The sequence below is a fragment of the Microcebus murinus genome, unplaced genomic scaffold (genome assembly GCF_040939455.1).
Source record: "Microcebus murinus isolate Inina unplaced genomic scaffold, M.murinus_Inina_mat1.0 scaf005_hap2_Mmur4.0, whole genome shotgun sequence".
In the NCBI taxonomy this organism is placed as follows: Eukaryota; Metazoa; Chordata; class Mammalia; order Primates; family Cheirogaleidae; genus Microcebus; species Microcebus murinus.
In genome coordinates, this window is record NW_027438951.1 from 853,402 (window position 1) to 867,473 (window position 14,072).

The 14,072-nt window shown below is 41.9% G+C and overlaps 1 protein-coding gene across 2 annotated transcripts in view; it reads left to right on the forward strand.

Moving 5' to 3' along the window:
- The window catches only part of MPP1 (MAGUK p55 scaffold protein 1), a 34,650-nt gene that overhangs the window by 16,355 nt on the left and 4,223 nt on the right, over positions 1–14,072 (forward strand). Inside the window, exons 5-10 of one of the 2 annotated variants that reach the window (XM_012742289.3) lie at positions 2,125–2,193; positions 6,229–6,425; positions 8,617–8,723; positions 10,140–10,220; positions 11,505–11,585; positions 13,685–13,887. In XM_012742289.3, coding sequence (XP_012597743.1) covers positions 2,125–2,193; positions 6,229–6,425; positions 8,617–8,723; positions 10,140–10,220; positions 11,505–11,585; positions 13,685–13,887 — 738 coding nt within the window. The remainder of the gene's footprint in view (positions 1–2,124; positions 2,194–6,228; positions 6,426–8,616; positions 8,724–10,139; positions 10,221–11,504; positions 11,586–13,684; positions 13,888–14,072) is intronic. The other variant, XM_075999770.1, reaches the window with a different exon arrangement.

The following is a 14,072-nucleotide window of genomic DNA, read 5'->3' on the forward strand; positions in this document are numbered from 1 at the left end:
ACAGAGCTCTGTGGCCAGTCCCTAACAGTCCGTGGACCAGTACCAGAGGTTGGGGACCACGGTTCTAGAGTACACAAGGAATATCCTCCAGGAGAAACCACATGCTAGGTCACAGAACAAGTCTCAACAGATTTAAAAGGATTCAGATCATACAAAATGTGTTGTCTGACCACAATGAAATTAAATTAGAAATCGAAACCAGAGGCCAGGCTGGTGGCAAATGCCTGTAATCCTAGCACTCTGGGAGGCCAAGGTGGGCAGATCCTTTGAGCTCAGGAGTTCAAGACCAGCCTGAGTAAGAGTGAGACCCCGTATCTACTAAAAATAGAAACAAATTAATTGGCCAACTAAAAATATATAGAAAAAATTAGCCGGGCATGGTGGCGCATGCCTGTAGTCCCAGCTACTCGGTAGGCTGAGGCAGTAGGATTGCTTGAGCCCAGGAGTTTGAGGTTGCTGTGAGCTAGGCTGACATCACGGCACACTAGCCCGGGCAACAGAGTGAGACTGTCTCAAAAAAGAAGGCTGGGTGCGGGGGATCACTCCTGTAATCCTAGCACTCTGGGAGGCCGAGGCGGGCGGATTGCTCGAGGTCAGGAGATCAAAACCAGCCTGAGCAAGAGCGAGACCCCGTCTCTACTATAAATAGAAAGAAATTAATTGGCCAACTAATATATATATAGAAAAAATTAGCCGGGCATGGTGGCACATGCATGTAGTCCCAGCTACTTGGGAGGCTGAGGCAGGAGGATCGCTTGAGCCCAGGAGTTTGAGGTTGCTGTGAGCTAGGCTGACACCACGGCACTCACTCTAGTCTGGGCAACAAAGCGAGACTCTGTCTCAAAAAAAAAAAAAAGAAAAAAAAAAGAAAGAAAAACCAGAAAGATATGTCTACGGCCATACCACCCTGAACGCGCCCGATCTTGTCTGATCTCGGAAGCTAAGCAGGGTCGGGCCTGGTTAGTACTTGGATGGGAAAAAACAGAAAGATACCTGGAAAATCCCTAAATATTTGGAAATTAAAGAGAACATGTCTAAATAATCCACAGGTCACAGAAGAAATTACAAGGAAAATTAGAAAGCATCTTAAGGTGAATATAAATGTAAACACATTCAGAATTTGTGGAATGCCACTAAAGCAGTTCCAAGGGAGGAATTCACAGCACTTAATGTCTGTATTAGAAAATACGAAAGGTCTCAAATCAGTGTCCTCAGCTTCCACCTTAAGAAACTAGAAAAAGAACAAATGAAACCCAGAGTAAGAAGAAGAAAGGAAATAAACAATACAAATAGATTGGACAGGAATCTGGATGAATATGAAAGGCAAAGGAGTTTTTTTAGTCTTACTCTGTAGCCCCGGCTACAGTGCTGTGGCATGAGCCTAGCTCACAGCAACCTCAAACTCCTGGTTTCAAATGATCCTTCTGCCTCAGCCTCCCAAGCAGCTGGGACTACAGGCATGCACTATTATGCTCGGCTAATTTTTTCTATATATTTTTAGTTGTCCAGAAATTTCTTTCTATTTTTAGTAGAGATGGGGTCTCGTTCTTGCTCAGGCTGGTTTCGAACTCCTGACCTTAAGGGATCTTCCTGCCTCGGCCTCCCAGAGTGCTAGGATTCCAGGCATGAACCACCATGCCCGGCCAGCACGTATACTTTTTTTTTTTTTTTTTGAGACAGAATCTGGCTCTGTTGCCCAGGCTAGAGTGAGTGCCGTGGCATCAGCCTAGCTCACTGCAACCTCAATCTCCTGGGCTCAAGCGATCCTCCTGCCTCAGCCTCCCGAGTAGCTGGGACTACAGGCATGCGCCACCATGCCCGGCTAATTTTTTCTATATATTTTTAGTTGGCCAATTAATTTGTTTCTCTTTTTAGTAGAGACGGGTCTTGCTCTTGCTCTGGCTGGTTTCAGACTCCTGACCCTGAGCGATCCGCCTGCCTCGGCCTCCCAGGGTGCTATATACTTTTATATTAAAGGAAAAATTGCTCTATAAAATCTCAAAATGTAAAGATGGCTGTTGGGAAAAAAAACCTGGGGCTTTGAGGGGGAAATAATTTTATGAAACCTCAAATCATCCAAGTCAGTTTTCCTTACAATTTTATTTCCCCTTTCTTTTTTAATAGAAAGAAACAAAAGGAATAATCTCATTAAAAGTAATTCCCAACCAGCAAAGTCGTCTTCCTGCACTACAGGTGGGTGGTGCCATTTTCTCTGTTGTGATGATGCCAGGATTCAGGCCATGTTGTCTTGTATTCTTAGAGATTCCATTGTAAGTGATGTGAGTCTAACTGTAAGTTCTAAATATCTCATAAGTGTGTAATTACTTGGCTCAAGGTCCCATTATACCCTGCCTGTTGCTCTCTGAACTAAAATATAGGCACTCATTCCCCTTTTATTGAGGCAGAAAACAGTGATCCTTTGTGAGTGGTCAGAGAGGAAAGGGTAATCTTATTCTGCACATGGCAAAGAATCAGTACAACTCCAAGAGGAGAACGGACAAAGAGAATGAAAAGATCATTCACAGAAGAAAAACTGCAAATCATCATTGAACTTAATGAAAACACATCCAATCTTACGTGTCATTAAGGAAATACAAATTAAAATATGCATGAGATGCTAATTTTCACCAAGGAAATTGGCAGATATTTTTAAAAAATAGTAATCATAAAGCCCAGTGATTTATAGTGCCAAAGTAAAGAAAGAAAAGGTAGAGTCTTTTGAGCACTTATTCAAAATTTATTGAGGGTCCACCATGTATAAATTACTGTGCTAGAACATGGAAGTAATACAAAGAGAAATGCTATATTCCCAGTTCTCAGCTGGTGGAGCAATAGATTGGACAAGTGCATATGGAAGAAGTTTAAAGAAAGTCCTCACCAACACTTAGAATCATCTGGCTTTTTTTTTTCTTTCATTTTAACCATTCTGGTGGTGGTATCACATTGTGATTTTAATTTGTACTTCTCTGATGACTAATGAGAGCAAACTCCTTTTTATATATGTTTTTCCCACTTGGATATCCTCTTTTATAAAATATCAGTTCAAATATTTTCTGGCAAGAGTACTCTGTCATATGTATCCCAAGTATGTTCTCTTCTTCTGTGGCATGCCTTCTCATTTTCTTCATGGTGCAGTTAATAAATAGAAACTCGTAATTTTTTTTTTTTTGAGACAGAGTCTCACTTTGTTGCCCAGGCTAGAGTGAGTGCCGTGGCATCAGCCTAGCTCACAGCAACCTCAATCTCCTGGGCTCAAGCAGTCCTCCTGCCTCAGCCTCCCAAGTAGCCGGGACTACAGGCATGTGCCACCATGCCCGGCTAATTTTTTTTTTCTATATATATTAGTTGGCCAATTAATTTCTTTCTATTTATAGTAGAGATGAGGTCTCACTCTTGCTCAGGCTGGTTTCGAATTCCCGACTTCAAGCAGTCCGCCCGCCTCGGCCTCCCAGAGTGCAAGGATTACAGGCATGAGCCACCGTGCCTGGCCAGAAACTCTTAATTTTAATGAAATACCATCTACCACCTTTTTCCTTTTATGATTAGTGCTTTTTATGTCCTGTTTAAAAGTTTTTTGCTTACTGCAGAGTCAAGATGATATTCTCTCTATGTTTTCTTCTAAAACTTTACTTGTTTTCTTTTTCACATGTGGATCTCAACCCATCTGGAATTGATTTTTGTATATATTGTAAGATCACAAGTCCAGTTTTTCCATTTGGGTATCAATTGATCTGGCATCATTTATTGAAATAAGCATCCTATTCCTATTGTACTGCACCATCACTTTTGTCATAAGTAATATGCGTAGGTCTATTTTATAACTCTTTCTTCTTTCCCATTGGACTATTTGTTTACCCCTGTGTTAAACCTACATGTCAATTTGGGGAGAATAGACATCTTCATAATATCCCAATAGAAGTAGTGATAGCAGACATCCTTGTCAATTTCTCAATGTTAAAGGGAAAGCTTTTAATATTTCACTGTAAAGTATGATATTGGCTGTAGGATTTTGCTAGGTTAAGGTTAGGTAAAGAAGCACCTTTCTATTCCAAATTTGCTCAGAATTTTAATTTTTTTTTTTTTTTTTTGAGACAGAGTCTCACTCTGTTGCCCGGGCTAGAGTGCTGTGGCATCAGCCTAGCTCACAGCAACCTCAAACTCCTGGACCCGAGTAACTGCAGCTACAGGCATTCGCCACCATGCCCGGCTAATTTTTTCTATATATTTTTAGTTGGCCAATTACTTTCTTTCTATTTTTAGTAGAGACAGGGTCTTGCTCTTGCTCAGGCTGGTTTCAAACTCCTGACCTTGAGCGTTCCTCCTGCCTTGGCCTCCCAGAGTGCTAGGATTACAGGCGTGGACCACCATGCCTGGCCAGAATTTTAATCCTTGAATGGGTTTTAAACGTTATCAAGGGTTTTTTGTATATCTGTTGAGAAGATCATATGATTTTTCTCTATTTTTCTTTTTCTTTTTTTTTTTTTTGAGACAGAGTCTCACTTTGTTGCCCAGGCTAGAGTGAGTACCGTGACGTCAGCCTGGCTCACAGCAACCTCAATCTCTGGGGCTCAGCGATCCTACTGCCTCAGCCTCCCGAGTAGCTGGGACTACAGGCATGCGCCACCATGCCCAGCTAATTTTTTGTATATATGTGTTTTAGTTGGTCAATTAATTTATTTCTATTTTTGGTAGAGACGGGGTCTCGCTCAGGCTGGTTTCGAACTCCTGACCTTGAGCAATCCGCCCGCCTCGGCCTCCCAAAGTGCTAGGATTACAGGCGTGAGCCACTGCGCCCGGCCTCTATTTTTCTTTTAATGTGGTGAATTTATTGCCTTCAGGTGGTAAGCCTTCTTGTGTTGCTGAACTATTAATAGATTCTGTTCAGCTGTGATTTATTATCCTTTTTATTTATAACTATTTGATTTGCTTAATATTTTGTTTAGGATTTTTACATCACTGTTGCTGAGAGAGATTGTAAGATTCTTGTCAGATTTTGGTGTCGTGGTTATGCTAGACTTATGAGTTGGGAAGTGCCATCATTTTCTATAATTTGTGTTTGTTGAGATTAGCCCTCTTTCTTCAAACGATGTTTGGAAAATTTACCAAAGAAGTCATCAGATGTGTGTGTGTGTGTGTGTGTGTGTGTGTGTGTGTGTCTTTAGGGGTAGAGGAAATTTTTCAATAATAAATTCAAGTTCTTTAATAGAAATATGAGTGTTTATATTTTCAGTTTCTTATTTTGTCACTTTTGGTCACTTGTGTTTTTCAAGGAATTTGTCAAATGTATTCCTATGAAACTGTTCATATCCTCATATAACCTTTTTTATCTCTAAGTTCCCTACTGATTTCTACTAGTAAATTGTGTCTTTTCTATTTTCTTAAACTTTTCAAAGAACTAATTTTGTCTCTGTTGATCTTCTCAACTCTGTTTATTTTCTGTTTCTTTCTTCTCTTTATTATTTATTTCCTTCTTTCTTTGAGTTGTACCCCAATCTTACTACCATACATAACCAATATTAAATTCTCATGTAGTGTCTTCCGGTCTTTTTTTATGCATAATAAATATTTATTTTTTTATTTCCAGTATACTAGTTATTGTTTTTGTTTTGATATTCTCATTTAATGTCATATCAGTACCATTTTCCAAAGGCATTACATATCCTTCTACAAATGGACTTTTATCATTTATATTCAGTAGATGACCATACTTAACTAATTCCCCATTCTTGGAAAATTACGTTGTTTCTAATACTTCACTCTTATGAATACTGTTGTGATAAACATACTTATCTACACATCGTTACTGACAGTTCTGTTTTGTATCAGATAAATCCATAGAAGTAAAACGTGGGACCAAGGGGTATTAAAAGACTTTTGGCACATTCATATTGTTAGATTGTCTTCTAGAAAAGGTCTACCAAGTTTATTTAACGTACTTGTAAAAATAGTTTTTTCAAGGAAATACATATATTTGAGATAATCAGATCCAATAACTACAAACATGTTGACCTAGAAAGGCATTTCATGCCTTCTTGTTAAAGGGATTAGTTCTGATCCCTCTGCAAACACAACAGTAAGCAACTCCAATTACTTCAGGGTTCTGATTTCTCTCTCTTGGGTGCTCCTTGTTGTTCATTCCTTCTGACCCTATTTATTCTACTTACATGCTCTGATGTTGGTGTTTCTTTTGAAGCTGCCACCTGCAGTTCCCTTTGCCTTCTTTTTCAGATGTTCATGAGAGCGCAGTTTGATTATGATCCCAAAAAGGACAATCTGATCCCTTGCAAGGAGGCTGGACTGAAGTTTGTTACTGGGGACATAATCCAGATCATCAACAAGGATGACAGCAATTGGTGGCAGGGGCGGGTGGAAGGCTCCTCCAAGGAGTCAGCAGGATTGATCCCTTCCCCCGAGCTACAGGAATGGTGAGCTGCTTTTATGCAGGTGAAATCTGCAGGTGGAAGGGCCACATGCCTGCCACAAATAATTGCTTAGCTTCAGAAATCTGTCATCTGGTATATAGTTTCTATTTCTTGATCAAACAGACCTCCTAGCTTCCCTGGCATAATGCAAAAGGGAGAGTCAACCTTGAGTTGGTAAGTTGACTACGAGCTGCTACAGGCAAGGGAGCCTGAATAGCTCTTCATTCCTTTGTGGGTTTCTTGTTTCCTCCACGGTTTTCCCCATGGTTACTAAGCAAGTGACAGACAATGCTGGGACTAGAGCCCTCCTTGGTCTCCTGCCTCTTAAGCTAGTACCCATGCTGTTTCTCAGATTTCTTCTGAGTCCTACAAAAAACAGTCACATATAAGTATGTGTCCTTTTTACAAATTCCTAGTCCATAGAAGAAACAATTCCTGTCCTGAAGTCACATTGCTCACTTAGTTCCAGGTTATACCATAGGAGTGGTAGAAAAATCCACATACAACAGTTCTGATTTCACATCCAACACTGACCCTCCCTCTGCCTCTGCAAAATAACCCCACTGTAAAGATTACAACCTCACGGCATATTTTTTTACATACCAGTCTATTAGTTTTAAGTCAGAATTCTGGTTGATCTTGTCTCCAGTGATGATACGAACATGGCACTAAACCACAGGATGTGCTTTATAGAAATAAACTTTTAGCATTAGAGCAACAAAGGAAATACAATACAGACCCTGGATGATATTGGTAAAAGCCCTGAGCGTATTGGCTGTGGCTTCTAGGCCATTTTCAGAGCTAACACCTCATGGAGAACATTGCAGGATTGGGAGCAGCAGATGGCTGAGGAAGACCCACAGAATACAAGATCAAACTGTGGATCATAATTTATTAATGAGGCATTAAATCTATTTAGGGGGTTGCAACAAGAATTTCTTTTTTTTTTTCTTTTTTTTTTTTTTTTTTGAGACAGAGTCTCACTTGTTGCCCAGGCTAGAGTGAGTGCCGTGGCGTCAGCCTAGCTCACAGCAACCTCAAACTCCTGGGCTCAAGCAATCCTGCTGCCTCAGCCTCCCGAGTAGCTGGGACTACAGGCATGCGCCACCATGCCCGGCTAATTTTATATATATATTAGTTGGCCAATTAATTTCTTTCTATTTATAGTAGAGACGGGGTCTCGCTCTTGCTCAGGCTGGTTTCGAACTCCTGACCTCGAGCAATCCGCCCGCCTCAGCCTCCCAGAGTGCTAGGATTACAGGCGTGAGCCACCGCGCCCGGCTAAGAATTTCTTTTAAAAGATGACATTTTTTTAACTTTGGGAGGCCGAGACAGCAAAATCACTTGAGGCCAGGAGTTTGAGACCAGACTGGGCAACATAGTTAGATCCCATCTCTACAAAAAAATTTTAAAAAGTTAGCTGGGTGTGGTGGTATGCTCCTGTAGTCCCAACTACTTGGGAGGCTGAGGCAGGAGGATGGCCTGAGCCCGGGAGTTTGAGGTTACAGTGAGCTATGATCATGCCTGGGCAACAAAGCAAGACCTGTCTCCTTTAAAAAAAAAAAAAAATGATGGCGAATAGAAACATTAGAATATATTACACATAGTAATAGTAGAATTTTTTTTAATGAAGCCATTGTTTTAGTTGTATGTGTGGTGTGTATGTCGGTGTGTGTTTCTTTATAGATGCATGTATGTGTAATATAGGGTTGAATGTATAATCTATTTCATACAGTGAGGTAGGGTCATAAAGGTCTGGGAAGCGCAGGACCAGAGAAAGTGATTTGTTTGTGGGTTGTATTTGAAATCTTCTGAGAGGTGGTGGGCACAGACTCCAAGAGGTAGTTCCTCTGCCTGCTGCCCATCTTTCTTCCCAGGTGAAAAGCGGAGGTGTAGGGGAAGGCATAGAGAGACACCAAGAGACTATGAGACAAAAGAAAAACATAGAGACAAAGAGGCTGAGAGAGAGGAGAGGATGAGAGAGAGTGCAGGGGGCGCTGTTAGAGAATGAGTGGCTAGGAGGGTCAAGGACAACATGAAGTTTTGTGGCTAGTGCAAAGGGAAGGAAGTGAATTGGTTTCGAGGTTTAGTGGAGAAAGGACGGGGTCACCTGGTCCTGCCACAGGATAGGCAAATGAGCCTGAGGCTTCTTGACTGAGGATCTGCTGACTCTGGGGTTGTCTTTTCCTAACAGGCGTGTGGCAAGTGTGGCTCAGTCAGCTCCGAGCGAGGCCCCAAGCTGTAGTCCCTTTGGGAAGAAGAAGAAGTACAAAGACAAGTACCTGGCCAAGCACAGCTCAAGTAAGCTTTCTGAGCCTTCTCCCTCCAGTTTCCTTAACCAGCAGAGAAGAGGAGGTGGCGCACTGTACAGTGGAACATACATTATACAGAAAGCATGTCATTTCTGGTTTTCACTTATTAAATTCATCTTCACAAACTAACTGCAGTCAGGGAGACAATGTCAGTAGATGTAAAGGAAGGCTCGTGGTCTGCCCACATCTCATTGCCTCACCCCCCAGGTAACCAACTGAACAGCCTTCCAGACTGTTCTCCATGCTCACACCTTGCTTAGTGTGTCAACGCCTTCAGCACGTCCTGACTGCAACCCTAGAGAGTAATATATTTTCCAGAAAATTAATTCTGGTTTTTTTACCTGCCATGATAGAACATATAATCTACTAAAATTATAAATGGGTTCAAGCAGGTTACAGATAACAAATGAATAATCTACCATTCAACTACCATTTATTAAATGTATGTCAGGGGCCTACACAGAAGTAGACGTCACTGGAGTGTGTGTCCAGGGAGAAGGGAAGTGGGCCAGAGGGAGAGGCCAGAGCCAGGTCACAGGGAGCTTTGTCCACCTTCTCTACGGTTTTACATTTTGTATCATAGTCTCTGTGGAGCTAGCGAAGGGTTTTGAGCAGAGGATTAATGTGATCAGCTTTTTATTTGCTTCTGTCTTTCTGGTAGCAGTGAAAGAAGAACCCCAGAAGAGGGCAGGAAATAATTGTGGCAGTCCAGGGAGTTGCAGGGGGTGGGATGGATGGAGAGACAGGATGAGACCCAGGTTCTGTCTTGAGTAGCTGGGTTGATAGCACCATTCCCTGAAATAAGGGACATTTTACACCAGGGGTCCTCAAACTTTTTAAACAGGGGGCCAGTTCACTGTCCCTCAGACCGTTGGAAAGTGCGCACTGTGGGCCCGGGGCGAGTCGGCTGCTAAGCAGGACAGGCAGCTGCGGCAAAAACACCCGGCTGGCCGGATAAATGTCCTAGGCGGGTGGCATGTGGCCCTCGGGCTGTAGTTTGAGGATGCCTATTTTACATAGTACAGAGATCAGGTTGGCATTGTTGAGTTCTAAGTGCCCATGAGACAGCCAACTGGTACGTCTAGGGGACTTGGAGCTGAGGGTAGCATCTATATTGGAAATAGCCATCAGGTTACTGAAATTATAGAGAAAAAGTATAGGGGACCAAAAAGGTTGGCTCAAAGTGACAGAAGAAGAAAAGTCCAAAAACTTAAACTCCCTTGCTCAAAACTCCCTTATAACACTAAAAATAAATACAATCCAAGGTCCTTTCTCCCATTGACCTCATCTCCAGTCACTCCCTCCCTGTTTGTTACTATGTGACCAGGCTATTTCCCACCTCAGGGCCTGAACCCCTGTTTCCCAGCTCTGGGAATGAATACCGCTTGGTTTTCTTTGTCTCTAGTTTTTGACCAGCTGGATGTTGTTTCCTATGAGGAAGTTGTTCGGCTGCCTGCATTCAAGAGGAAGACCCTGGTGCTGATCGGTATCTTCTCATTGCCCCCGTGCCACTGTGATAGTTAAAGAGTACATTTCTGTCCTCACTTTTCTGCCTTCATTATGTAACCCACCCCAGAAAAAGGCAGTGAGGAAGAAATGGAGTGTGGTCTCTTAGTTCTCCAAATGGAACAGGTATAAAGAATTTTCTAGGTCCTTTCGAGTACTGATCTGGGTTTACCTCACAAGTGAAACTAAACCTTACAAACTATTCTTTTAGGTTGGGCTTTATGCTGGCAGGTCCTAAACTGGGTTTTGCTCTTTGTTCATCCAAGTGGCTGGTAGTGATATATGCTTTTTTGTTTAAGTACACGTTAGAGTGCTTTTGTTAGCACTTTGTTAGTGGGGTCCTGAGCTGTTCAGTCACACACATTAGCCTTGGAAGCTCCCTTCCCCCAAGCAGTCACTCTGACCTGAAGCAGAATGAGTCCTTGCTCCAAACCCAGGTATATGAGCCTTGGCTCTGGTGGGCAGCTCACCTTCTTGTCCTTGGAGTTGAAATATTAGTTGCTTAGAGGAAGTGTATTAGGGCTCTGGTGAAATTTCCAGTAAAAACACTGGCTTAGATTCAATTCCATTAATTTTGGAAAGCTCAGAAAAGTGCATAGCCTTAGGAAACAAACAGAAAACCTCACATTATTAGCTAGCTCCTCTGTAGAAATGACAATTTTATTCTGAGTCCCAAGCCTTAGTCCTTAGAAAGAGCCTTCTTCACCAAATGGAACAAAAGGACCTAAAGCCACTCGGTGGCCCCAAATCTTCTGATGGCTTAAAGGCCCTGACCCCAGCCCAGATGTGACACCAACTCTTTTTTTTTTTTTTTTTTGAGACAGAGTCTTGCTTTGTTGCCCAGGCTAGAGTGAGTACCACGGCATCAGCCTGGCTCACAGCAACCTCAAACTCCTGAGCTCAAGCGATCCTACTGCCTCAGCCTCCCAAGTAGCTGGGTCTACAGGCATATGCCACCATGCTCGGCTAATTTTTTATATATATATTAGTGTCCAATTAATTTCTTTCTATTTATAGTAGAGATGGGGTTTCGCTCTTGCTCAGGCTGGTTTTGAACTCCTGACCTCGAGCAATCTGCCTGCCTCGGCCTCCCAGAGTGCTAGGATTACAGGCGTGAGGCACCACGCCCGGCCAACACCAACTCATTTTTACCTTTTGGCAATTTCAAGTGCTGAGAGATGAAATCCATATCCTATCCCCACTCACAGCCCCTCCTCTGTCTTTGTGGGAAAAATATGGAAGCCTTTCTTCTCTCTCCACACAGGAGCCAGTGGGGTAGGTCGCAGCCACATTAAGAATGCCCTGCTCAGCCAGAATCCAGAGAAGTTTGTGTACCCTGCCCCATGTAAGTAGCTCTTGGAGGGGAAGTAGCAGCCTGAAGGATAGAACATCAGTAGCACATTTTATCACAAAATATGGAAAGATAAAAATTTGTACCCACGATTCTTCCACCTAACAAAATAACTATGTTGTTTTCTCATTGTTCTCCTCTATGCTGTTTGTCTATATAACAGAAGCTATAGTAAACATTTTTATCTTGCTTTAATAAATTACTAAGCTAGTATTAAAATTTATGCATATTTCTTTTTTCATTTTACCTTATAAACATTTTCCTATGTCCTATACTATCTGCCTAATTCACTTTGAGAACTATTTTATAGTCCATTGAATAGATGTACTGTAATTTCCTTAGCTATTCCAATCTTGTTTGACTCTTAGGCTACCTCTTATTTTCAGGAAATGTCTTCTAAATAAAGCAGTGCTTAGGAAGGGTGCAAATAGGCCAGGTGCGGTGGCTCACGCCTGTAATCCTAGCACTCTGGGAGGCCAGGGCGGGCGGATTGCTCAAGGTCAGGAGTTCAAAACCAGCCTGAGCAAGAGCGAGACCCCGTGTCTACTATAAATAGAAAGAAATTAATTGGCCAACTAATATATATGGAAAAAATTAGCCGGGCATGGTGGCGCATGCCTGTAGTCCCAGCTACTCGGGAGGCTGAGGCAGAAGGATTGCCTGAGCCCAGGAGTTTGAGGTTGCTGTGAGCTAGACTGACGCCATGGCACTCACTCTAGCCTGGGCAACAAAGCGAGACTCTGTCTCAAAAAAAAAAAAAAAAAAAAGAAAGGTGCAAATAATCTTGGTAGCAGTCCTCCATAGGGAGAAGAGTAGCAATAGTGATCATTTGGGGAATTAGATAACCTTTCCATTCACGGAAGTGAATCCACATACAATAGTTGTGCATATTCCCAGAAAGATACAGTAAGTCCTCACTTAACATTGTCAATAGGTTCATGGGAATTGCAACTTTAAACAAAACGACAGATGGCAGATCCTTGAATGACATCATTTTATTCAACTTGATTATAACATCGATGAGAAAAAAACTGGTTTTGTTGTACGTTATTACACTTAAAGTCACAGTTTCGAAGAACATATTAACATGTTAAGTGAGGAATTACTGTTCTGCTAAGCAGAATAAAAAAACAGATTCAAAACCTGATATTGGTATTTTTTTTATTCTTTGTTTCTCTGTTTTGCTTTTTTACACATCAATCATTGAGAGTTGTCTCCTTGTCAAGAGGGACAGAGAGAGAGTCATTTCAGTGGCACATTGAGAGCAGAAAGCAGATGGCTCTGATTTGAGGAGTAGGAGAAGTCTGGAAATAGAAATAACCAGTATGGGCTCCTCATTCAGTAAATTTGAATGTGAAGGGAGTTAGAGAAAGGATGATAGATGAAGATAATGTCAGATCAAAGGGGAGTGGTTGTTTTATAATATGGAAAGAAAGATATTCATATGTGGTTATAGATTAAGGGGAAGGAGCCAGTTGAGACACAAGTGGATGATACAGAAGGCAAAGGAGATGTCCAATAGAAGATGGAAAGAAGGAGAGAGGTTGGAAGGATTGTGTTTCAACCTCCAATATCTGGAGAATATTTTACTAATTAGACAATTTATATGAGTAATAGAAAATGTGATTTTTAAGAACATTCCAACTTTTAACAATATGAGTTTAAACAAAATGAAAGTACTCTTCTTTCCAAGTCATGAAAAGGAAACTTTAAATACATTTCCAAGAAATCCTGACTACAGCCCATAGATGTTTTTAAAATACTTTCAGCTGTCATCTGTTTATTTCTGAGCTTCAGTATTCCTAGATTTGGTGGTTTGAGAGAGGTAAGAGATGTAACTTCACATAGCAAAAATGATGATGGAATTTTCTACATTGTCTTTGCCCCTTAAAAATTAAATGTGTTCTGGGCAGATGAGGGGATTTCTTGGTCTGCATCAGCTAGCATCAGCCTTTCAGGAGCCCATGGGAGGAACCCCTCTATGAAACACTTCACCAAATGCAGCTAGGGTTTCAATACAGAGACCATGGTCCAAGCTCTTGTGCAAGGGTGAGGACCCAGAGTTCATCAGGGACTTGGGTTCTTATACACAGATACAACACGGCCGCCAAGGAAAAGCGAGGAAGATGGGAAGGAGTACCACTTCATATCAACAGAGGAGATGACAAGGAACATCTCTGCCAATGAGTTCTTAGAGTTTGGCAGCTACCAGGGCAACATGTTTGGCACCAAATTTGAAACAGTGCACCAGATTCATAAGCAGGACAAGATTGCCATCCTTGACATCGAGCCCCAGGTGGGTAGGCATGGAAAGGTAAGAGTTACAGGCTAAGTCACACAAGGGATATAGAAGCAGGTGCTGAGAAGCAGTGTTACTGGGAATCTTCTGGGGGCTCAGGGTTGCTTCAGTACTTTTAATGGGATCAGCCTGGAATAAGAATAGCAGTACTGGGAAGGATGGCAAATAGTATTGGGATAAAG